The following is a 24,811-nucleotide window of genomic DNA, read 5'->3' as shown; positions in this document are numbered from 1 at the left end:
TAGGGACTTCATATATGTCTTGGATTTCTAACAATTGCATGTGGCCTGGTCAATACCTTAGATTATAAATCTTACAGTAAAGATTATTTTATTTTAGGCTTAATAATGTTTAGTAACTTAACAAATTTGATATTATACTGGTTATTGATATAGCATTATTTACTATGGAACTGTGTTTTTATTGAAATGTTAAGTGAATATTTAAGTAATGATTAACTTTTTGTTTTGTATTTTTATAAAATATTAAAATATTAAGCTTTTTCTTACAGCTAATCTTCCAGTGCCAACCATTGCAGCAATAGATGGGATCGCATTGGGTGGTGGCCTTGAGTTGGCTTTAGCATGTGATATAAGAGTAGCAGGTAAGAATTGTTGTTATTGCTCAGTCCTTTCATTCGTGTCTGACTCTGTGACCCCATTTGGAGTTTTCTTGGCAAAGTTACTGGAGTGGTTTTCCAGATGAGGGCACTAAGGTAACTTAGTAACTTACCCAGGGTCACATAGCTAGTAAGGGTCTGAGGACAGATTGGAACTCAGGAAGATGAGTCACTCTGTCTGTTGTGCAGCCTTTTAGCAGGTAAGAATATGGCCTGTTAAAAGTGATCATGTGAAGATTAAACTCATTTTTACTCTGGGAAGGACATTGTGAAGAGCCAAAATATTACCTTCAATTTTGAGTCTAATTTAGTTCCAGCCTTCCTGATGAGCTAGGATTATATTTGGACTTCTTAGATGATAAATTAGGTGCAGCATGATGTCCAGCTAAGAAAATACCAACCACTAAGTTTGAGCCACTTTTTTCCATGGTTTGTACTTTTTTAAATTTAAATTTAAAAAAAAAATTCTTAATATAACTAACATGAGCACAAAGAAAATATATCTCTGTATACAAAGTAGAACAAAAGAAAATTATATGTAGTACTGCAAATCTCTACAGACAGTTTGCTTTTAAAAATTCTACTTATTTTCTTCTTATGAATAAATTTTGATACATTTGTTTTTACATTGTCTATATTTCTCCTTTGCCTTCTCTATCCTAGAGAACCATCCCATCTAATATAATAAATAATTTTTTAAAAGAAAAAAATTAATAAAACATTTCAATATATTGAAAAAAATCTTGACAGTATATGAGTCTTCTACTCCTGTGTGTCCCCCTTCCCCCCATCTGGAAAGGAATAGAGAGAGGTTTCTTTTCATATCTTTTTTGGAGTCAGGCTTACTTGTAACTTGCAACATTCATTTTTTTTATTGTTTTATAGTCTCTTTTGTCATTTACATTATTCTTTTTATTGTGTATATTGTTTTCTTTCCTATTTTTACTTCGCTTTGCATCTGCCTGGCCCTTTTTTTCATTCATTGTTTCCTGTAGCAGAGTAATATTCCATTATATTCCTGTGCCATCATTTGTTTAGCCATTCCCCATTCTATGGATATCTACTTCGTTTCTAGTTTCCACAAATATTTTGCAATATTTATGAGGCCTTTCTTTTTCATTAGTGACCTATTTGGGGTATATGCCGAGAAGTAAAACATCTGGGTAAAAAGATTTATTCTTAACCTCACATTTACTTTAAATTCCAGTCAGTCTTCACATTATTTTCAGCTTCCATATTTTATGTCCCATTTATTTAAAAAACAGTTATCAATTGCCTGCTCTCTGTAAACTGTTTTACTAAATACTGTGTGGGTACATAGCTGAATGTCCTCGCATTGATTCTGCCTGTGTCCTTGGCTAATCATTGCCATCTCGTGGCTTAGCGAAACTGCCCTCCACTGTTTGCTGTAGTTTCCTTTACCACTTTAAAACTTCCATGGGAGATGGAGGGCAAGAGTACTTTTATAAAATATTGGAAAAAAATGAGTTGTTAATGAATCCTCAGTCCACTGCCTCACTTTGTTTCATAATCTCTCCTTTCCCTCTTCCTTTCTACTATTTACCACCTCTGACCAGTCTTTTCTGAAAGCAGAGGTCACATACTTTACATATTATTTAATACCTTTTTTAAAAAGTTTATTCAGTCCAAAGCATTTATTAAGGTGTGTTGTGTTGGTAGTACAAAGAAAGCTAAATAAACTGCTCTCAAACACCCCTCCCCTCTTTATTTATTTTGGCATTCATTTCTTTTGGTTGTTTTCTTTAACATTTTAGGACTTTAACTCTAGAAATTAAATCTTTAAAGACCTATGTATGTTATATGTATAATAAAGGTTCTGAAAATAGGTTGTTTGTGGGTATATCAGTAAAAAACTTAAGATGTTATAAAATAAAAGTATCATTAGGTCAGGAAAAAGGGAATCTTGACTTATTCAGCTCTCAGAATTATAGAAACCATTTGTTGGAAAGTAAGTGGAGATTGGCCCAGAGAAATTGTTAGTAAGTCTTTGAAGCAGTTGAGTTGTCTAGTCCTATAAGAATATTCTAGCAGCTAGGGGATACGGAATGTTTCTGATGCAGTGCTAAACAAGTGAAACTAGAAGAAAAATTTATAGGTACAGTGATACATGATGGAGAAAAACAATTTCGAAAGACTTTAGAAGCCTGATCAGTGATAAACTGTGAGTCTAAAAAAGAAATATGTAGCATGTCACTCACTTTGTAACAGACAGGTGATTAACTTAAAATAAAGGAAGAGACACACATTTTTGGCTGTGGTTAATGTGGGAATTTGTTTTTGCTAAACTATGCATGTGTATTGAGGGCTTCAATTTTTGAGGTTTTAACATTTGCTCAATTGGGAGAGGTGGTTATAACAGAAAAGACATTAGAAGACACAAGAAACAAAAACTCCAGAATATTTATGGTATTATATACATTTCTTTCAGTATAATTTATTTCTGTGCAGTGATGTTATGCTGAGTGAAGTACCAGCTCTGAATCATACTGCCCAAGGGGAATGATGAAAGTATACTACAGCCATTTGCTTCTAAAAAACCAGTACAGACAGATGGATGGATAGACAGACAGATACACACATGCACACACACTTTTACATGTATATGTATATATGCCTTGATGAGGTAGGACTGCTGTCGATATTGTTATTATTGGTTATGAATGGGAAGTATTTTTTTTTAATGTGTTAAGTGCATAGGATCTATTGTGGATACCATTTATATGTTTAAATTTCATTAAATTTTGTTTTAAGATCATTACATTTGCTGTGTAATAAAAATTTTAAAAATACAGAAAACTTAAGAAAAGAATATACCTTTAAAAAAGATAAAATAAATAGTATATTAAATTGTTTGATCATAAAGTAGTTCAAGTGTTCATAATCATTAGAAATAAATCTTTTACCTTAGCTCACAGCCCTTCTGAATGACAAGAAGGGGTGGTCTTATTTCTCTGTCTTCATATAACAAGTTATCAGGCCTGATAATTTATTTACTTTAGTAGTCATCCTGTATATAATAATTATTTAGTGCTGAACTATTCTCATTTGGGAGAGTTGCTTGGGTTTTTAATATGTGCAAATTCACTGAGACATTGACACAGACGCTATTATATTTCATTGTTAAGGCATTTAGTGAAATCAGATTATTCTAAAATCTTTTGTTACATACTTTTTAGTGCAATAAAAATTTACTTCATCTAGTTTTTCTTTTGTTTCATAGCCTCTTCTGCTAAAATGGGCTTGATCGAAACAAAATTGGCCATTATTCCTGGTGCAGGTATGAATTTAGCCTTTTCTTTTTAAGGCAGTAGCTTTTTTGCATTAAAAAAAATTCAGCTATGTGGTAATAGTTTATTGAAGAAAAATATTTTTCCTTTATATATTTATTTTGACTCTTACCATAAAACTGACTTCTAATGATCCTGGAAGTTAGTTCTGAAGGCATTGTGATCTAGCTAAAAAGTATTGCGTTTTGAGTCTAAGGATATTGATTCAAATGCTAGCTCTGCTACTTCGTACCTGTGTGAGTTTGGGCAAGTAGCATAACCTTTTAGCGCCTTAGTGTCTTCATCTGTAAGTGATGGAATTGTACTATGTGGCTCCTACATTCCCATCCAGCTCTATTTCTCTGATACTATGAGGATATTGTTTTGCATGTTTGTCACATGAAGGGAAATAAGTATGGGATTGTGAAAATGAATGGAGGTATTGGATATCTTGAGGTGTTTATGCATAACAATATTTTTTTTCTTTTGAAATTTTATTTTATTTTATTTTTTTTAATGTTCTACAATCACTACTATAAAACTTAGATTTTTTACCCCCCCACACCTATCCCCCACCATTCCCCTCCCTCCCCAAGATGGCATACAATTCTATATAGGATCTACATATACTTTCCTATTGAATATGCTTTCACTATGGTCATGCTATGTAGATGAACTAAAATAAATGGAAAAAATCATATAACAAATCAAAACATAATGCACACACTCACACATACACACAAACATGATCTGCTACATTCTGCGAATGAATTCCATAGTTCTTTCTCTGAGTGTGGAAGGCATTTTGCCTTAGAAAACCATTGGGAATTTTTTTTTTTAAGTTCTTGGATTATTACGAAGTTCCAAGTCTACCAGAAAAAACTCTCCCACACTGTGGTCGTTACTGTACACAAAGTTCTCCTGGTTCTGCTCCTTTCTCTTAGCATCAGATCGTATAAGTCCTTCCAGGCCTTTCTGAAGTCTTCTTGTTCATCATTTCTTATGGTGCAATAGTACTCCATTACATTCACGTACCATAATTTATTCAGCCATTCCTCAATTGATGGGCATCCCCTTGATTTCCAGTTTTTGGCCACTACAAAGAGTGGTGCTATAAATATTTTTGTACATTTGGACCCTCTCCCATTTTTATGATCTCTTGGGGGTACAGTCCTAGAAGTGATATTACTGGGTCAAAGGGTATGCACATTTTTGTAGTCCTTTGGGCATAGTTCCAAATTGCTCTCCAGAATGGTTGGATCAGCTCACAGCTCCACCAACAATGGGTTCCAACTCTCCCACATCTTCTCCAACATTTATCATCTTTCTGTTCTGTCATGTTTGCCAATGTGATAGGTGTGATGTGGTACCTCAGAGTTGTTTTGATTTGCATCTCTCTAATCAAAAGTGATTTAGAGCATTTTTTCATATGATTATAGATATCTTTAATTTCTTCCTCTGAAAATTGCCTGTTCATATCCTTTGACCATTTATCAATTGAGGAATGACTTGTATAGTTGTACATTTGAGTCAGTTCTCTTTATATTGTAGAAATGAGGCCTTTATCCCCGAGATAAGCTGTGAAACTTCTTTCCCAATTTATTACATCCCTCCGAATTTTGGTTGCATTGGGTTTGGTTGTGCAAAAACTTTTCAGTTTCATGTAATCAAAATTATCCATCTTGCATTTCATAATGCTTTCTATCTCTTCTTTAGTAAAAAATTCTTCTCTTCTCCATAAATCTGATAAATGCACTATTCCTTGCTCCTCCAGGGTATCAGTCTTTATACCTAGATCGTGCACCCATTTGGACTTTATTCTTGTATACGGTGTCAGGCAAACTGTGCCTAGTTTCTGCCACCTTGTTATCCAGTTTTCCCAGCAATTTTTGTTGAACAGTGAGTTCTTATCCCACAAGCTAGGGTCCTTGGGTGTATCAAACAGGAGGTTTCTATATTCCTTGCCTACTCTGTCTTGAGTGCCAAGTCTATTCCACTTGTCTACCCTTCTATTTCTTAGCCAATACCAAGTAGTTTTGATAATTGCTGCTTTATAGTACAATTTGAGATCTGGTAGCGCTAGGCCACCTTCCCTAGCATTTCTTTTCATTTGTCCCTTTGATATTATGGACCTTTCATTCTTCCAGATGAATTTTGATATTAGTTTATCCAGCTCTAGAAAATAATTACCTGATAGGTTAATTGGTATGGCACTAAGTAAATTAATTTAGGTAGAATTGTCATTTTGATTATATTAGCTCAGCCTACCCATGAGCAAGTGATGTTTTTCCACTTACTTAAATCTGATTTTATTTGTGCAAAAAGTGTCTTGTAATTGTGTTCATATAATCCCTGGGTTTGTTTTGGCAGGTAAACTCCCAAGTATTTTATAGTGTCTACCCTATCTTTAAATGGGATTTCTCTTTCTATTTCTTGCTGTTGGACTTTCTTGCTAATATATAGAAATGCAGATGCTGTGCGGGTTTATTTTGTATCCTGCAACTTTGCCAAAGTTGTTTATTATTTCAAGTAGTTTTTTACTTGAGTCTCTGGGATTCTCTAAGTAAATCATCATATCATCTGCAAAGAGTGATAACTTAGTTTCTTCTTTGTTTATTCTTATTCCTTCAATATCTTTATCTTCTCTCATTGCTACAGCTAACATTTCTAGTACCATATTGAATAATAGTGGTGATAATAGACATGCTTGTTTCATCCCTGATCTTATTGGAAATGCATCTAGCTTATCCCCATTGCATATAATGCTTGCTGAAGGTTTTAGGTAGATACTGCTTATTATTTTATGGAAAGTTCTCTTTATTCCTATGTTCTCCAGCGTTTTTAATAGGAATGGATGTTGTATTTTGTTGAAAGCTTTTTCTGCCTCTATTGAGATAATCATGTGATTTTTGTCAGTTTTATTGTTGATATGATTGATAATGCTAATAGTTTTCCCAATATTGAACCAGCCCTGCATTCCTGGTTTGAATCCTACCTGATCATAATGTATTAATCTCATGATAAAGTGCTGTATTCATTTTACTAAAATCTTATTTAAAATTTTTGCATCTATATTCATTAGGGAAATTGGTCTATAATTTTCTTTCTCTGTTTTGTCTCTTCCTGGTTTGGGTATCAAAACCATATTTGTATCCTAGAAAGAATTTGGAAGGACTCCTTCTTCCCCAATTTTTAAAAATAGTCTATATAGTATTGGAATTAACTGTTCTTTAAATGTTTGATAGAATTCACTTGTGAATCCATCTGGCCGTGGAGATTTTTTCCTAGGGAGTTCATTGATGGCTTGTTCAATTTTTTTTCTAGGATGGGGTTTTTTAAGTATTCAACTTCCTCTTCTGTTAATCTGGGCAATTTATGTTTTTTAAAATACTCATCCGTCTCATTTAGATTATCAAATTTGTGGGCATAAAGTTGGGCAAAGTAATTTCTAATTATTGTTTTAATTTCCTCATTGGAGGTGAGTTCACCCTTTTCATTTTTAATATTAGTAATTTGATTTTCTTCTTTTTTTTAATCAAATTGACTAAAGTTTATCAATTTTATTAGTTTTTTGTTTTATTTGTTAATTCAATAATTTTCCTAATTTATTTTTTATTAATCTCTCCTTTAGTTTTCAGTATTTCTAATTTGGTATTTACTTGAGGATTTTCAGTTTGTTCCTTTTCTAGCTTTTTTAGCTGCATGCCCAGTTCATTGATCTCCTCTTTATCTATTTTATTCATGTAGACATTCAAAGATATAAAACTTCCCCTAAGAACTGCTTTTGCAGCATCCCATAAGATTTGGTAGGTTATCTCATTATTGTCATTCTCTTGAATGAAGTTGTTGATTGTTTCTATGATTTCTTCTTTAACCCACTCCTTCTTTAGGATTACATTATTTAGTTTCCAATTGATTTTCGGTTTATCTTTCCATGACCTTTTATTACATATAATTTTTATTGCATTATGATCTGAGAAGGATGCGTTGATTATTTCTGTCTTTCTGCACTGGATTGTGAGGTTTTTATGTCCTAGTCCATCGTCAGTTTTTGTAAACGTGCCATGTACTGCTGAGAAAAAGGTATATTCATTTCTATTCCCATTCAGTTTTCTCCAGAGATCTCTCATATTTACCTTATCCAGAGTTTTGTTTACCCCCTTAACCTCTTTCTTGTTTATTTTGAGGTTAGATTTATCAGGTTCAGAAAGGGGGAGGTTGAGGTCCCCCACCAGTATAGTTTTGCTGTCAATTTCTTTCTTCAACTCCCCCAACCTCTTCTCTAAGAATGTGAATGCTATACCACTTGGAGCATACATGTTTAGTAATGATATTGCTTCATTGTCTATGGTGCCTTTTAGCAGGATATAGTTTCCATCCTTATCTCTTTTGATTAGATCTATTTCTGCTTTTGCTTTGTCTGAGATTAGGATTGCTACTCCTGCCTGTCTTACATCAGCTGAAGCACAATATATTCTGCTCCAACCTTTGACCTTTATCCTGTGTGTTTCCCCCTGTTTCAAACATGTTTCTTGTAAACAACATAATGGTGGATTATGGCTTTTAATCCATTCTGCTATCCATCTCCGTTTTATGGGAGAGTTCATTCCATTCACATTCACAGTTATGATTACAATCTGTGTATTTCCCTCCATCCTCTTTCCCATCGTTTGTGCTTTTAGCTCTCCTGTCTCCTTTCCCCTCCTCAGTAGTATTCACTTTTCACCCCCTCCTCCTGCAGCCTTCCCTTCCTTCTTTTAGCCCCCCTCCCTTTTACTCCCCTTTACCCTTATTGCTTCTTCCCTCCCTTTTAGCTTCTCTCCTCTTTCTTCCCCCTTCCCCTCCTACTGCCTATAGAGCTGGTTAGGATTATCTACTTAAGTTTATTGTTCCCTCATTGAAACAAATCAGATGGAAGTACCTCTCAAACAATGCTCATCTCCCTCCCCTTTTTCCGTCTACTATAATTTTGTATTTCTTCCTGTGATGTAATTTACCATTTTCTGCTTCCTCCTTTTCACACCTCCTGTTACAATCCCTTTGCATACTTAAATCATATTTCTAGCATGACATCATTTACTTTATACCTGTTCCCTCTATGTATATCCCTTTTATATTTCATAATAGATGCACAGTTCTCAAGATTAACAGGTATCATCTTCCCTTATAGGGAGGTAAACAGTTTGCCCAAATTGAGTAACAAATTTTTTGTTTTTTTTTCTCCCCGTTTACCTTTTTATGATTCTCTTGAGACCTGCATTTGAAGATCGAATTGTCTATTAAGTTCTGGAGTTTTGGTCAGGAAGCTCTGGAAGTCCCTTACTTCGTTGAATGACCTTCTCCTTGCCTGAAATGTTATGCTGAACTTTGCTGGGTAGTTGATCCTTGGTTGTAGTCCCAACTCCTTTGCCTTATGGAATATTGGATTCCAGTTCCTTTGATCTTTTCATGTAGAAGCTACAAGGTCCTGTGTGATCCTGACTGTAGCTCCTCAGTATTTGAATCGTTTCTTCCTGGCTGCCTGTAGTATTTTCTCCTTCACTTGATAGCTCTGGAATTTGGCAACGATATTTCTTGGGGTTTTGAGTTTGGGATCCCTTTCGGGAGGTGAATGGTAGATTCTTTTGATGACTCTTTTGCCCTCTGAATCTAGCACTCCTGGGCAGTTTTCCTTGATGATTTCCTGGAAGAGATTGTCCAGACTCTTTTTTTTTCATCATGGCTTTCTGGCAGCCCAGTAATTCTTAAATTTTCACTCCTGGATGTATTTTCCAGGTCACTTGTTTTTCCAATTAGATATTTTACATTTTCTTCTACCTTTTCATTCTTTAGATTTTGTTTGACTGATTCTTGCTATCTCATTGAGTCATTAGTTTCTGCTTGCCCAATTCTAATCTTTATCTGATTATTTTCTTCAGTTAACTTTTGCATCTCCTTTTCCATCTGTCCAACTTTTCCTTTTAAGGAGTTATTTTGTCCAGTTAAGTTTTGTACTTTTTCCATTTGTCCAATTTTCCCAGTTAGGTTTTGTGTTTCCTTTTCCATTTGACCAACTGTTCCTTTTAGGGAGTTATTTTCTCTAGTTAATTTTTGTACTTCCTTTTCCATTTGTTCAATTTTCCTTTTCAAAGAGATGTTCTCATCAGTGAATTCTTTTTTTATAGTTTTAAAATCATTGGCCAGTTTTTCTTCTATTTCCTTCTTCAGCTGTTCCAGGAGAGCTGGTTGTGCTTGCGAGCAGTTCATAGTCCCTTCTGAAGTTTCATTTGGAAGTACAGTCTCAGCTCTGACCTCTTTGGTATTTGTGTCTTGGTCCTTATCTCCATAGAAAGATTCTATGGTTTTTTCGCACTTATTTTGCCTTTTTTTTTTTTTCCATGATATTGATTATGTGTTGTGGCTTCTGGTTCTTTCAGTTAGAAGCTACAGAACTTTGTGTTGAGCTGATGTGTGAAAAAGCTAAAAGCAGGTTTTTGTTTTGTTTCCCAGATCAACCCTGGGATTAGCTTGTTAAGTGTGGGGGAGGAGTGGTCTGGTCACAAGAGATCTCCTCAGCTGAACTGAGGCAATGGCAAGCTCAGGGGATGGTGATCCCAGCTGCCCTATTGTCTTCCTGTTTCCCCTGGAAGGCTGAGGCATACCTAGATGCTAGTCTGGGTTCCCACCCCTCTTGGGGCTCCTCTCCTGGCGCTGAGGCTTGCTTGGGTCCTAATGCCAGTTTTCTCTGCCCTGGGTCTTCCGTCCTTCCTGGTTTGCCTCTGCCACAGTAGGAGGAATCCTCCTTAGCTATTTTCCTAGCCTCAGGTGTTATGAGATTATTTGCCCCCTCTGTTGTTCCTGCTGATCCAGGATTTTTCTGGGGAAATATTTTGTGGTTCTTTCACGTTCATCAAGCGGGGAGGAGAGAGCATTTACTGATCATTCTGCCATCCTGGCTTCCAGAAGTTCAAGTAGGCGACTTACTAATGTTTAATCTGGGGACTGAAAGTCTCAGGAGCTGCTGTGTTGATATCTGGCACTCAGTGGCTGCCCTTCCTTCAGCTCTGCTGGTCTCCCACCCTTGGGTGCTTCTCTGCTGGTTCTGCCAGCTGCTCTCAGGTTTTCCCCGGCCCTTCAGCCCTGCTGCACTGGAAGCGCTGCTGCTCTGTGCGCACTGCGCTGTGGGTTCACCCCCGCAGAACAGATCCTTCTTGTGGACCTTCCAGTTTGTCCTGGGCTCCAAATGTGCCACAGTGTGTCTCCCACTGGATTCCACACCTCCAAAATTTGGTCAGATTCTCCTTTCAGAGGTGTCCAAAGGAGTTTGTCCCAGAGCTTAGGTGAGTCATTGCTCTCACTCAGCCATCTTGGCGCACCCCCTCAATATTTCTTTTTTGAAATAAATTTTTGATACCTTTGATTTTTTGTATCTCAGGTACTACATTCAGTAACTCTTTTCTTCCCCCTTCCCAGAAACCATTCAACATTTTTGGGTCTTACAAAGATATTTCTCTACTTCTGTAAGAAATGTGTAGAAGTTAAAACAACATAGCATGTGGTACGATTGAAGACTCTTTAGATTAATACATAGGAGCATTTATTATATTGAGTAATTTACTAGCTAGTACTTTTGTGAGTTAAGTAATATTCCTTTTCATAATACCTCTCTTAATTCCAGACAATATTTAAAATAGAATTAAATACAAGTTAGCAGAAATGGTGCTCCACTAAAAAGAAATAAAAAATGACTAAATGTATAAATTAGACCAAGTTTTAATAGATTTTAAAATTAAGTTCTATTTTATTATTTATTGTTTGCAACTCATAAACCTCTGACTTCTTTCCTTCCCATCTCTTAGGGAAGAACAGAAAACAAAAACCCATGCTGAAAATGCCAACTGTCCAGCAAAACACATTTCCAAATTAACCATGTGCAAAAATGAATGTCTCACTCAGCATATCTAGTCTTAACATGTTTTAGGAGATTATGTCAGGAGTTGGTAGTATTCTCAATCACCCATCCTCTGGAGTAATGGTTGATAATTGGATTGAAAAGCGTTTTGAAATCTTTCAGAATTGTTCATTTTTCACAGTATCATTATGTTATACATTGTTCTTTTAGTTCTGCTCATTTAGCATTTTTAAAAATGAGTTTCAAATGGCATTTTCCCTACCCTTTCCTTGTCTGTGCACTTCTACTTGTATCCCCTAATTATGTGACATAGTAAGGCCCTCTCTTTTTCTCTATTATTCCCTAGTGTAACCTTTTAGCCTCTCCCTTACCTTTTTGCTTTTAAGACCATCAAATCATAACAGAAACTCTCATCCTCCATTTTTTTGACTCCATGGATTCTGACTCCATGACTCTGACATAGAATATTTGCATGTTTCCCCCCATTTCCCCAATTGGAATGGAAATATTGCATCCTTATAATTAAGGTTTTTTTTACTGATTGCTCACATATATTTTACCTTTGAAGTTTCTAATGAGTCCCAGTCTTTATGTCAGGAAGGCTTAGAAGTCTTTGTTTCATTAAAATGTCCATTCTTTGACTTAGCTATTCTCAGCAATACAGTGAGCCAAGACAACCCTAAAGGACTCGTGATGAAGCATGCTGTCTACCTGCAGAGAAAGAACTGCTGTTGTATGAATACAGGCTAAAAGTATGCTGTTTTTCACTTTCTTTCATTCTTTTCTTTGTTTTTCTTACACAAAATGACTAGTATGGAAATGTTTTACATGATTGCACATTTGCCCATGTATAACCTATATCGGACTGCTTTACCATCTCAGGGAGGAGAGAGAACCTCTAGGTGATATAATAATATCACCTATCTGGAGATGAAATGAGACAATAGTTGTAAAAGTGTTTAGCATAGTATCTGACACCTCGTAAGTAATATATAACTGTTAGCCACCATCAACATCATTATTCTTCCTCACTAAAATTTATTTGTAACCCTAAAACCAATACGGCTGTCATGGACATTTGCAGACATGCACAGTGGTAAAAAATTTGAGTGACCCAAATACATTCCCATCTGAGTTTGAACAAGGTGAAACTCTACCTTCTTGTTTCATCTCTAGTACTGTAAATAAGTATTCTTTTCATTGTCTAATTTAGTGCCACATTTTTAGTACTTTTGTGCTTTTTGTTGGTAGTTTTGCTGTTTAAAATGGCTCCCAAATGTTCTGCTCAAGTGCTGTCTAGTGTTCCTAAGCGTAAGAAAAATGTGATGTGCCTTTCAGAGAAAATGCATGTGTGTTAAATAAGCTTTGTTCAGGCACAAATTATAGTGCTTTTGCCTGTGAGTTCAATGTTAATGACTCAACAATATCCATCCAGAAAAAGGAAGAGGAAATTGAGAAGAAAAGTATGAGCAGATGCCTGAGCATGATATCTTTAAATAGATCTTAATAAACAAATGCGCCAGATTTTTAGAGATAAAATTGCTTCACAGACAAGGACAATTATTTGATTAGCCATGTGAATTATTAGAGAAAATTTTAAAATGTTAATTCTTTATTTCAGAGCTTGAAAGTAACAGCTAAAAACTGAACAAGGAAGTTATTAAATGGCTATTCCAGAACCTTGCTAAATGTGTATTCCATAATTGTGATGAATTTGGCATAGTAGAAATTTGTATTAAGTCCTTTCATTTCGTTGTTGAGAAAGTAGCACAGGCTCCACTCTTTCTCTTTTTGGTAGAATGTGAACAAGTATTTAAATAACCAAAAGTTGTGTGCTTTCTGTAGTAATGTTTTCCTCAATTGAGAATATTAAATAGCAGTTGTATTTTTTATAATGGTTGATACTTTTAAAGTATTTTCATTTCTGTTATCATGGTTTATTTTAACAATACAAAGATGTATGGAAACATTCTTTGCCTCTTTAGGTTACATATTACAAAATAATATTAAGTTAGTAATTGATTCTTATCTAATATGACTGGGAAACTCTCATCAGTCTTTATTTAACTTCCACTTTCTTTTGGAAAATTAGGTAAAGGTTGACGAGGGGAACTCTATTCTCCATGAGGACGATATTGAAGATATTACCAGACAAGGATGAAAAGCTCTATTAGCAGTACCATGTTTCCTCTAACCTTCCCTAGTTTAGGGTAATGATTAGCAACTGAAGAAGGAAAAACATATTGAATTTACCTTTGATCAAAAGGAAAAGAAAATTCTTGGAAGGAGTGGTCAAAAGAAACTGGTTTTAGGAAAATAATTTTCTGAGACTGCTAACCTAAACTCTGAACTTTTGATTAATATTGACTGTAGAATTGTGTATACTGTCCAAGAATTGTGTGTGTGTGTGTGTGTGTGTGTGTGTGTGTGTGTGTGTAACATATTAACTTCAAAATGGCTTCTGAGAGATTTTTCAAAGGTATTATAGGTGATAGTTAAATAAAGACTAAAAAAGGTGTTGAGGTTTTAACTGTAATCAGAGTGATTACTTCTGCCTCGTACTTGGATCTGAAAGCAATTCAAAAAAAAAAGAGAAAGAAAAAACTTTTCAAAAGTTTTGAGCAATGGCAGAAATGTTGATGTTCACTGTGTACAAAGGGAAATTTAGAAATTTCCTCCAGTAGGATGGTCCTGTATACTTGGGGGAATGAAAGAATCGAAGAGTTTCACCCAGGACAGTTTGATTTCTCATCTGAGAATAGTCTGTCATTGTATCAGACTTTATAAAAAAGAAACAATTAGTACAGACATGATAGATGTAGAAAATTTGCTTATGACTTTCTCTGATTATAATGTGAATAATATTGGCTTTTTAGAGAAAGGGATTTCTACATAATGAATATCTGATATCTTTTTTGGTTCTCAAATGGTTTCACTGCTGATTCTAGCTTCTGGTTTACAGTTTGAAGAATTTACTTCTGGTGTATTCTAATGCAGCAATTTTAGTTTGTTAAATCATTTACAAGCAAAATTCATGTTAATTTTTATTCAAGATCTGGTATTATTGTCATATTTGCCCCCTTGTGCCATTTAAATTTAGAATTAAAAAAAAGATATTCCAAAGAAGTTCATCATTAAAGAAGTTTCTTATTGCAAGATTCTTTAAAGTTTATAAATCAAAAACATTTTGAGGGGCTGTGATTTCCTTACTGTAGGAAACTCATAACAATTCAGATGAACAGCTATTCTGCCACTAAACAGTACTAGACAGTTCTATGGAGCACTGAGGTCTTGGTTAAAAAATGTGCTCAGAATGACACAGCCAATATGTTTTAAAAGTGTGTTTTGAATCTGTCTTCCCCCCACCAAATCTGCCTCTGTCATCTATGCCTACAGACTCATTGCAAAAATAACTGGTGGTAATGGAATTTTTATAGATGAAATTATTGTCTTTGTAAGTCTCTCACATGGCTTGCTATATCTAGTCAGCCCTAGCCGTGCTTCACATTCCACCTCAGACATCATCTTGCCATCTGCCTTATACATGTACAAGGATGGATGCTTTTCCATTCTGCTCTTCCCAGCTGTGGAGCAGTTAACAAATAAATACTGTCATTGTTACTAAAAAATATCCCTGTGTCTCCACTCATAGTTCCTGTGACTTATTACACTTTACCCTCACTATCTTGTCTCACTTTTGTATTTATATCTCAAGTAGTTATCACAGCATTTGGCATATGCTAAGTATTTAATAAATTCTTTTTTCATTCATTCACTTATTCATTCTTTTGTGGTTTTTGGAAAAGTATCATTCACAATTCACATGCATTAATTATTATTTTTAAATAAATATATGCCTTACGGAAAATTGTATTAGGTGCCACAGAGCTAGGTTTGGTAGCTATATACATTTTAACATTTCTACATAGACAGCTATGAACTTTAAGTGATTTTATTCCTTGCCTACTGATATAATATTTCATATACTAGTAATTTCCATTTCTGGGCCTCCTTTATAAAACTAGGTGTTTGGACTGGATCATCTTTTAAGGCCCCCTCTGAGCCTAAGTTTCTATTAAAAGAATAAAATGATTTTTAGTAATAATTTTAAATTTTACATTTGAATACTACTTTACATGGCATTCTCTATCCCATTTGGCATTGTTAATCACCTTTACAGGATGCTTCTCCCTCCTGGTTCTTTTCCTTTCTCTTGGAGTTTTTTATCAGTCTCCTTTGCTGATTTTTCATGTCATATTTAATAACTGGGTTGTCTCTTGGGACTTTCTCTATTCTCTCTATACTCTTTCATGTGGTGAACTTGTTGGCCTTCCCCTCACTCTCTTATCTTCTGCTTATAGCCAGTTGTCTCTCTGCAGAGAAACCCCAGGTCCATATGTCTAGCCTCTGTCTTTTTCTTTTCTCCTACATCACAAACTTGGAAATCTTGAATTGTAGATACCATACCAAATTCAACATATGTAAAATAGAACTCACTATCTTTTTCCTCTGACTCTTTCCTTTTTTGAATGTATTACTTTCAAGAACCACACCATCCATCCAGGCCTCCATCCTTGACTCCTTAGTCACATCACTTATATAAGTCTATTGTTGATTATTTTCTACCTTCACAACTTCCCTTGTATACCTTTATATGCACCACCCTTATATAGAACCTTATCGCCGCTTACGTAGTATGGGCATAGTAGCCCTGACTCAGTCCACTTCAGTCCATCCTTCATTCAGCTGTCAAAGTGATTTTCCTAAAGTGCAGGTCTGATCATTGTCAGTCCTAGTACCCCTTTCTTCCTCTTCCACACACGATTAGTAAACTCCACTGGCTCTCTGTTATTTCCAGGATCTTCTCTATATAGCATTTAAAGCTCTTCAGTCAGTAAATTAAGCATCTACAAAGGCACTGTGCTAAGCCCTGGGGACATATAAGAAGCGTAGGAGTCCCCCACTTTAAGGAGCTCACCATCTAATGGGGGAGGCAACATGCAAACAAATGAATGCAAACAGACCATGCACAGGACAAATAATTTTTTTGATGACAGGAAATAATTTTATAATATCTTAGCATTTAAATGAGGAAAAATTTAAAAATAACTTAAAATAATATCTATAATTGGCTAGACAAAAATTTTCTATTCAGAGACAGATCATCGTATATATCTGGACTCATAGAATCATAGATAGCTGGAAGGAGCTTTGGAGGTTTAGGCTGATGCTTCATTTTAAAGATGAAAAAACTGAGGTTCAGAAAGGTTGTGACTTGTTTTTCTAAGATGGTTCATGATGTGTATATACATATATACGTATATATAATATTGTATATAGCATTATAATATGCTGTAATACTATTACATATTATATATTATAATATCATATTTAAAACCACTTTTCTTTTAAGTACTAAGATTCTATGTCATTTGGTGTACAACTATTTAGTATTGATAATGTCTATTATCAATGATGCCTTTGCACATAACTACAATATTACCTACTTGTTCTTTTTACCACAACTACTTTTCATCTTTTTTTGTTTCTTTATTTTATTGTTTTCTTTTTTTAAAGCTTATTTTGTGTTCTACAATCACTACCATATAATTTAGATTTCTTTTCCCTCCCTTACCTTCCTCCCCCTCTCCCTCCCACTTCCTTCCCCAAGAAGGCATATAATTTTATATAGGTTCTAAACATACATTCCTATTAAATACATTTTCACCATACTCATGTTGTATAGAAGAATTAAAATGAATGGGAGAAATCATATAACAAATCAAAATGTAATACAAAAGAAAATAATCTACTACATTCTTTGATTGAATTCCACATTTCTTTGCGTGGATGTGGAAGGCATTTTGCCTTAAAAGACCACTGGGAATTTTTTAAGTCCTTGCATTGCAATGAAGTTCTAAGTCTACTGGAAAAAGTCCTTGCACACTGTGGTTGTTACTGTGTACAAATTTCTCCTGGTTCTGCTCCTTTCACTCAGCATCAGATCATATAAGTCTTGCCAGGCCTCTATGAAGTCTTCCTGTTCATCATTCCTTATAGTACAATAGTATTCCATTATATTCATTATATTCACAATTTACTCAGCCATTCCTTAATTGATGGGCATCCCCTTGATTTCCAGTTTTTGGCCACCACAAAGAGTGCTGCTATAAATATTTTTGTACATGTGGGACCCTTTCCCATTTTTATGATCTCTTGAGGATACAGTCCTAGAAGTGGTATTGCTGAGTCAAAGGGTATGCACATTTTTGTAGCCCTTTGGGCATAGTTCCAAATTGCTCTCCAGAATGATTGGATCAGCTCACAGCTCCACCAACAATGAATGTGTTCCAACTCTCCCACATCTTCTATAGCATTTATCATCTTCCTGTTTTGTCATGTTAGCCAATCTGATAGGTGTGATGTGGTATCTCAGAGTTGTTTTGATTTGCATCTCTCTAATCAATTGTGATTTAGAGTATTTTTTCATATGACTATAGATATCTTTAACTTCTTCTTCTGAAAACTGCCCATTCATATCCTTTGACCATTTATCAACTGGGGAATGACTTGTATTCTTGTACATTTGACTCAGTTCTCTCTGTATTTTAGAAATGAGGCCTTTATCACAGACGTTAGCTGGAAAAATTCTTTCCCAGTTTTCTGCTTCCCTCTTAATCTTGTTTACATTGGGTTTGGTTGTGCAAAAACTTTTCAATTTAATGTAATAAAAATTATCCATTTTGTACTTCATAATGCTTTCTGTCTCTTGTTTAGTCAAAAATTCTTCCCTTCTCCATAAATCTGATAAATACAGTATTCCCTGTTCCAATAATTTATTTATAGTATCAATCTTTATACCTAGATCATGTACCCATTTGGACTTTACTCTTGAGTACAGTGTCAGGCATTGGTCTATGCCTAGTTTTCACCACACTGTTATCCAGTTTTCCCAGCAATTTTTGTCGAACAATGAGTTCTTATCCCAGAAGCTGGGGTCCTTGGGCTTATCAAACAGTAGATTGCTATAATCATTGCCTACTGTGTCTTGAGTACCTAGCCTATTCCACTTGTCTACCCTTTGTTTCTTAGCCAGTACCAAGTGGTTTTGATAAGTGCTGCTTTGGATCTGGTAAGTCACCTTCCCTAGCATTTCTTTTCATTAGTTCCCTTGATATTCTGGAACCTTTATTCTTCCAGATGAATTTTGATATTATTTTTTCCAGCTCTAGAAAATAATTATCTGTTGTTTGATTGGTATGGCACTAAGTAAATTAATTTAGGTAGAATTGTCATTTTTATTATATTAGCTCAGCCTATCCATGAGCAACCGATGTTTTTCCACTTACTTAAATCTGATTTTATTTGTGCAAAAAGTGTCTTGTAGTTGTGTTTGGATCCCTGGGTTTGTTTTGGCAGGTAAACTCCCGAGTATTTTATAGTGTCTACCCTATCTTTAAATGGGATTTCTCCTTCTATCTCTTGCTATTGGGCTTTGTTAGTAATATATAGAAATGCAGAAGATTTGTGCGGGTTTATTTTGTAACCTGCAAGTTTGCCAAAGTTGTTTATTATTTCAAGTAGTTTTTTACTTGAATCTCTGGGATTCTCTAAGTATATTATCTTATCATCTGCAAAGAGTGATAACTTAGTTTCTTCTTTGCCTGTTCTAATTCCTTCAATTTCTTTATCTTGTCTAATTGCTACTGCTAACATTTCTAGTACCATATTGAATAATAGTGGTGGTGACGGACGTCCTTCTTTCACCCCTAATCTTATGGAAAATGCACCTAGCTTATCTCCATTTCATACAATGCTTGCTGAAGATTTTAGGTAGATGTTGCTCATTATTTTATGGAAAGTTCCATTTATTCCTGTGCTCTCCAGTGTTTTTAATAGGAACGGGTGTTATATTTTGTCAAAAGCCTTTTCTGCATCTATTGAGATAATCATGTGATATTTGTTACATTTGTTGTTGATATGATCAGTATGATCAGTAATGCTAATAGTTTTCCTAATATTGAACCAGCCCTGCATTCCTGGTGTGAATTCTGGCTTATCATAATGTATTATTCTCATGCTGAGTTGCTGAATTCTTTTTGCTAAAATCTTATTTAAAATTTTTGCATCTCTATTCATTAGAGAAATTAGTCTATGATTTTCTTTCTCTGTTTTGGCTCTTCCTGCTTTAGATATCAAAACCACATTTGCATCATAAAAAGAATTTGGGAGGGCTCCTTCTTCCTCAGTTTTTCCAAATAGTCTATGTAGTATTGGAATTAACTGTTCTTTGAATGTTTGATAGAATTCACTTGGAAATCCATCCAACCCTGGAGAATTTTTCCTAGGGAGTTCATTGATGGCTTGTTCAATGTCTTTTTTCTGAGATGGGGTTGTTTAAGTATTCAACTTCCTCTTCTGTTAATCTAGGCAATTTATATTTCTTAACATAATCATCCATCTCGTTTAGATTGTTGAATTTATTGGCATAAAATTGAGCAAAGTAAGTTTTAATTATTGTTTTAATTTCCTCATTGGAGCTGAGTTCATCCCTTTCACTTTTGATACTGGTAATTTGGTTTTCTTCTTTCTTTTTTTAATCAAATTGACCAAAGGTTTATCAGTTTTATTGGTTTTTCATAAAACCAAATGTTGATTTTATTTATTAGTCCAATAGTTTCATTCATCTCCTTAACTTCTTTCTTGTTTATTTTAAGATTAGATTTCTCAAGTTCAGAGAGGAGGAGGTTGAGGTCCCCCACTAGTATAGTTTTGCTATGTATTTCTTCCTGTAACTCGCTTAACTTCTCCTCTAAGAATATGGATGCTGTACCACTTGAAGCATATATGTTTAGTAATGATATCGCTTCATTGTCTGTGGTGCCTTTTAGCAGGATATAGTTTTCTTCCTTATCTGTTTTGATTAGATCTATTTCTGCTTTTGCTTTGTCTGAGATTAGGATTGCTACCCCTGCTTTTCTTACATTAGCTGAAGCACAAATATTCTGCTCCAGTCTTTTACCTTTGACCCATGTGTATCCTCCTGTTTCAAATGTGTTTCTTGTAAACAGCAAGTTGTTGGATTATGGCTTTTAATCCATTCTGCTATCTGTCTCCATTTTATGGGAGAGTTCATCCCATTCACATTCACAGTTATGATTACAATGTGTATTTTCCTCTATTCTCTTTCCCACCATTTGTGCTTTTAGTTCTTTGTTCTCCTCCACAATAAAGTTTTAATTTTTGACCACCTCCTCCTGCAGTCTTCTCTTCCTTTTTTCAGCCTCTTTCCCTTTTACTCCCCTTTGCCCTTACTACTTCTTCCCTACTTTTTAGATTTCCCTCCCCTTTCTTTGTCCTTCCCCTCCTACTGCCTATAGAGCTAGTTAGATTTATATACTTAAGTTTGTTGTTCCCTCCTTGAACCAAGTCAGATGAGAGTAAGTACCTCTCAAACAATGCTCATCTCCCTCCCCTCTTTCCCTCTACTGTAATATAATTTTGTACTTCTTCTTGTGATGTAATTTACCATTTTCTGTTTCCTCCTTTTCACATCTTCTGTAACAATCCCTTCACATGCTTAAATTACATTTTTATCATCATATCATTTACTTTGTACCCATTCCCTCTATCTATGTATATCCCTTTTATATTTCATAGTAGATGTATAATTCTCAAGATTAACAAGTATCATCTTCCCTGTTAGGGAGGTAAACAGTTTGCCCAAATTGAGTAATAAATTTTTCTTTTCTCCTATTTAACTTTTTATGCCTGTCTTGAAACCTGCATTTGAAGAATGGATTTTCTATTGAATTCTGACCTTTTTATCGGGAACATCTGGAAATCCCCTATTTCATTGCCTGAAAGATTATGCTCAGTTTTGCTAGGTACTTGATCCCTGGTTGTATTCAAAGCTCCTTTGCTTTACAGAAGCATATCATGAAGATACAGAAGATATCATATTCCAATCCCTCCACTCTTTTAATGTAGAAGCTGCAAGGTCCTGTGTAATCTTGATTTTAGTTCCCCAATATTCGAATTGTTTCTTTCTGGCTGCTTGCAATATTTTGTCCTTTTTGGCTACAATATTCCTTGGAGTTTTCAATTTGGGATCTCTTTCAGGAGGTGATCAGTGGATTATTTCAATGATTATTTTGTTTTCTGGTTCTAGGACCTTGGGTGATTTTGTTTGATGATTTTTGGGAAGATACAGTCCAGACTTTTTTTTTTCTTCATTATGGCTTTCTGGTAGACCAATAATTTTTAGATTATCTCTCCTGGATCTGTTTTCCAGGTCATTTGTTTTTCCATTGAGATATTTTACATTTTCTTCTATTTTTTTCTTTAGATTTTGTTTGATTATCACTTGATACCTCATAGAGTCATTAGCTTCTACTTGCCCAATTCTACTTTTTTATGAATTCTTTTCTTGAGTTAACTTTTGTACCTCCTTTTCCATCTGACCAATTTTACTTTTCAAGGTGTTATTTTCTCCAGTTGTCCTTCCTTACCCATTTGTGCAATTTTACTATTTAAAGATTTGTTCTCTTCAGTGAATTTTTTTTCCATTTTGTCCACTGTATTTTTAAAAGAATTGGTCAGTTTTTCTCCTACCTCTCTAATTTGGCTTTTACAATTCTCTTTGAACTCTTCCAGAAATGCTTTTTGGGCTTAAGACCAGTTCATATTCCCTTTTGAATTTTTAGGTGTGGGCATAGTGTCAATTCTGTCCTCTTCTGAATTTGTATTTTGATCTTCCCTGTCCCCATACTAAGATTCTATGGTCTTTGCTTTTCTAGTTTGCTCTTTGTTCATTGCGATTACCTTTTTCCTGACTTTTAAAGTGCATCTCTGCTTCTGGTTCACAGGGAGCTTCTTATGCTGGGAGCTAGGGACCTGATTATTGATGTGGCCTCTGCTTCTGTCAGCTAGAAATCATATAATGCTGTAGCTCACCTGGTGCTGAACTGGAGCTGGCTGGTGTGTGTCAAGGTTGAGACCTGGTGAAGTCTTTCTGAGTTTTCCTGGGGTTACACTGAAGCTCATTGTGTGGGGGAGGTGTGGTCTGACTTATTGAGGTTTCCTCCTCCCCTCGGGCTATTCTAGAGCACAGATAAGACTCAGCAGTTGTTGGAAGCCTGTTCATGCTAGTTAGTGTCTGCCGATGCCCCTGGCTGTGTGAAGGCATGCTGCTGGTCCTGGTGTTGGTGTTTACTGGCTCTGCCCCTAGCCCCAGGCGCTCAGGATCTCCTGATGGTCTGCTGAGATGGAGCTTGCTGGATGCCTCCTATCCTGTCCTGGTCCCCTTCAGCCACAGCAAGAGTGACCTTTCCTGGCTATCTCCCTAGACTCCTGAGCTAAAAGACTGCCATACCTGTTCTGCTGGCTCCACTATTCCAGGATTTTTCCTGGGACAATATTCTCTGTGTTTTTCAAGGTCAATAAGGAGGGGTGGGAGCACTTATGGTTTACTCTGCGATCCTGGCTCCTGGAAGTTCAAGTAAGTGACTTTCAAACAGTTAGTCTGTGGGCTCCTGCGACTGCTACAGCCCCTGTACTTTTCTCTTACCCAGATCTGACAGACCCTTGTCCTTCACTGAGAAGTTTGGGAATCACCACCAACATGGGTGATTCAGTTCACCAGGGCTCGCCCCTTTTTTGCTATGGTTGTGTGTAGACCCATGCACTTTGCACTCTCCCAGCCCAGTACATCAGATCCTTCCCATTGACCTCGACTCTCCTGGGCTGGAAATCTGCCACACTGTCTGCTAATGGATTCTGAAACTCTCAAATTTGTTCCAATTCACTTTTTAGAGGTATCTGAAGGAATTTGTGAGAGAGCTCAGATGAGTCCCTTCTTTCACTCTGCCATCTTAGCTCCACCCCTCCTTAACTGTATCTTTTAAAGCATAATAAATGTGTATTGACATGGAGGAAGTATATTAAGACAACTTGAATTTGCTTAAAAATGAATGTGCATGTAATGTGAATAAAATTTAGCATGCATATTTAAATAATAAATTTATTATTGTTGTTATAACATGTAGTTATAATGTACAGTCTAGAAAACACAAAAGCATTTTCCTGTCAGCCATAAAATCATATAATTTATAAAACCTAGATCATATACCATTAGGTTGCTTTTTAAAAAATTGCCATATCATACATATAAAATTTGCAAGAGTAAAAATTTTTCTCAAAGGGAACTGGACTCATAATTAGACATGTGAAACTTGTTATTCAGCAGCAGTAAGGAATATTAAGCATGTACTCTGAATAGAATACTGACTTGTTATTCATTCAGTTCAGTTAGTCTGACAACTAGCAGTTATTAGATGCTTACTATGTGTCAGGTGTGTTAAGTGCTGGGGATAAGAAAAAAGTGAAAATGGCCTTTCCTTTTTTTAAAGAATCTCTGTTTTAATGGGAAATACTATATACAACCATACATATGTGTGTATGTGTTTGTTTGTGTGTGTGTATAGTATAAATGATAGATTCAGAATGGATGGAAGGCATCCTTAGAGGGGAAGGCAGTAGCAGATGGAAGACTCGGAAAAAGCTGTAGAAGATAACATTTGAGTTGAGTCTTAAAGGAAATGAAGGATTCTGAGAAACAGATGAGGAGAGACTACATTGTCATGGGAGACAGCCTTGTATCAAGGGCACTAATTTATAAGGAATCTTAAAAGATAGGAAGAGTGCAGGTTGTGAAGACCTTTAAATGCCACATACTACAGGGGCTTGTATTTGATCCTAAAAGTAATAAGGAGGCATTAGAATTCATTGGTGGGCTGGGGAGCACTGAGGGGGATCCAATCAATTCAACAACCATTTATTAAAGACCTTCTATGTGCAAGGCACTATGCTAGATACTGGAGTTACAAATACAGAAACAGTTTCTGCTTTCTAGATGCGTATATTCTAAGGAGGGGAAAGGGAAGGGAATGTACCAATAGTACACCAATAGCATACCAAGCCTGTGGACTGGACCACAAATTGCCTCTATCATGTAAGTGATAATCTTCTCTGCAATTTAAAGTTTTAGAGTGGCCTACTGCAAATCACTTAGAAAAGCACAAATTAACGTTATTTGTGTTGTCTTTTTATTTATTTTGTTAAAGATTTCTCAGTTACATTTTAATCTGGTTCAGGGAAGCACTCACCCTCTGGCCTGGAGCAGAAGAAGGTTTAAAGTGTGTTTCAGAGCCTGTACTCCACCCCAGGTCTTTCTAGCTCAAGGGCCAACTCCTTAT

The 24,811-nt window shown here is 35.5% G+C and overlaps 1 protein-coding gene across 7 annotated transcripts in view; it reads left to right on the top strand.

Moving 5' to 3' along the window:
* Positions 1-24,811, top strand: part of AUH (AU RNA binding methylglutaconyl-CoA hydratase) — a 189,347-nt gene that overhangs the window by 109,375 nt on the left and 55,161 nt on the right. For 6 of the 7 annotated variants that reach the window (XM_072611829.1, XM_072611818.1, XM_072611841.1 and 3 more), the window contains 2 exons: positions 270-362; positions 3,619-3,675. The exons of the other annotated variant lie outside the window; for it this stretch is intronic. In XM_072611829.1, coding sequence (XP_072467930.1) covers positions 270-362; positions 3,619-3,675 — 150 coding nt within the window. The remainder of the gene's footprint in view (positions 1-269; positions 363-3,618; positions 3,676-24,811) is intronic. 7 annotated transcript variants of the gene reach the window in all.

The sequence above is a fragment of the Notamacropus eugenii genome, chromosome 1, assembly GCF_028372415.1.
Source record: "Notamacropus eugenii isolate mMacEug1 chromosome 1, mMacEug1.pri_v2, whole genome shotgun sequence".
Lineage (NCBI taxonomy): Eukaryota > Metazoa > Chordata > Mammalia > Diprotodontia > Macropodidae > Notamacropus > Notamacropus eugenii.
The sequence above is the reverse complement of the archived record's forward strand: the minus strand, read 5'-3'. Positions and strand labels throughout refer to the sequence as shown.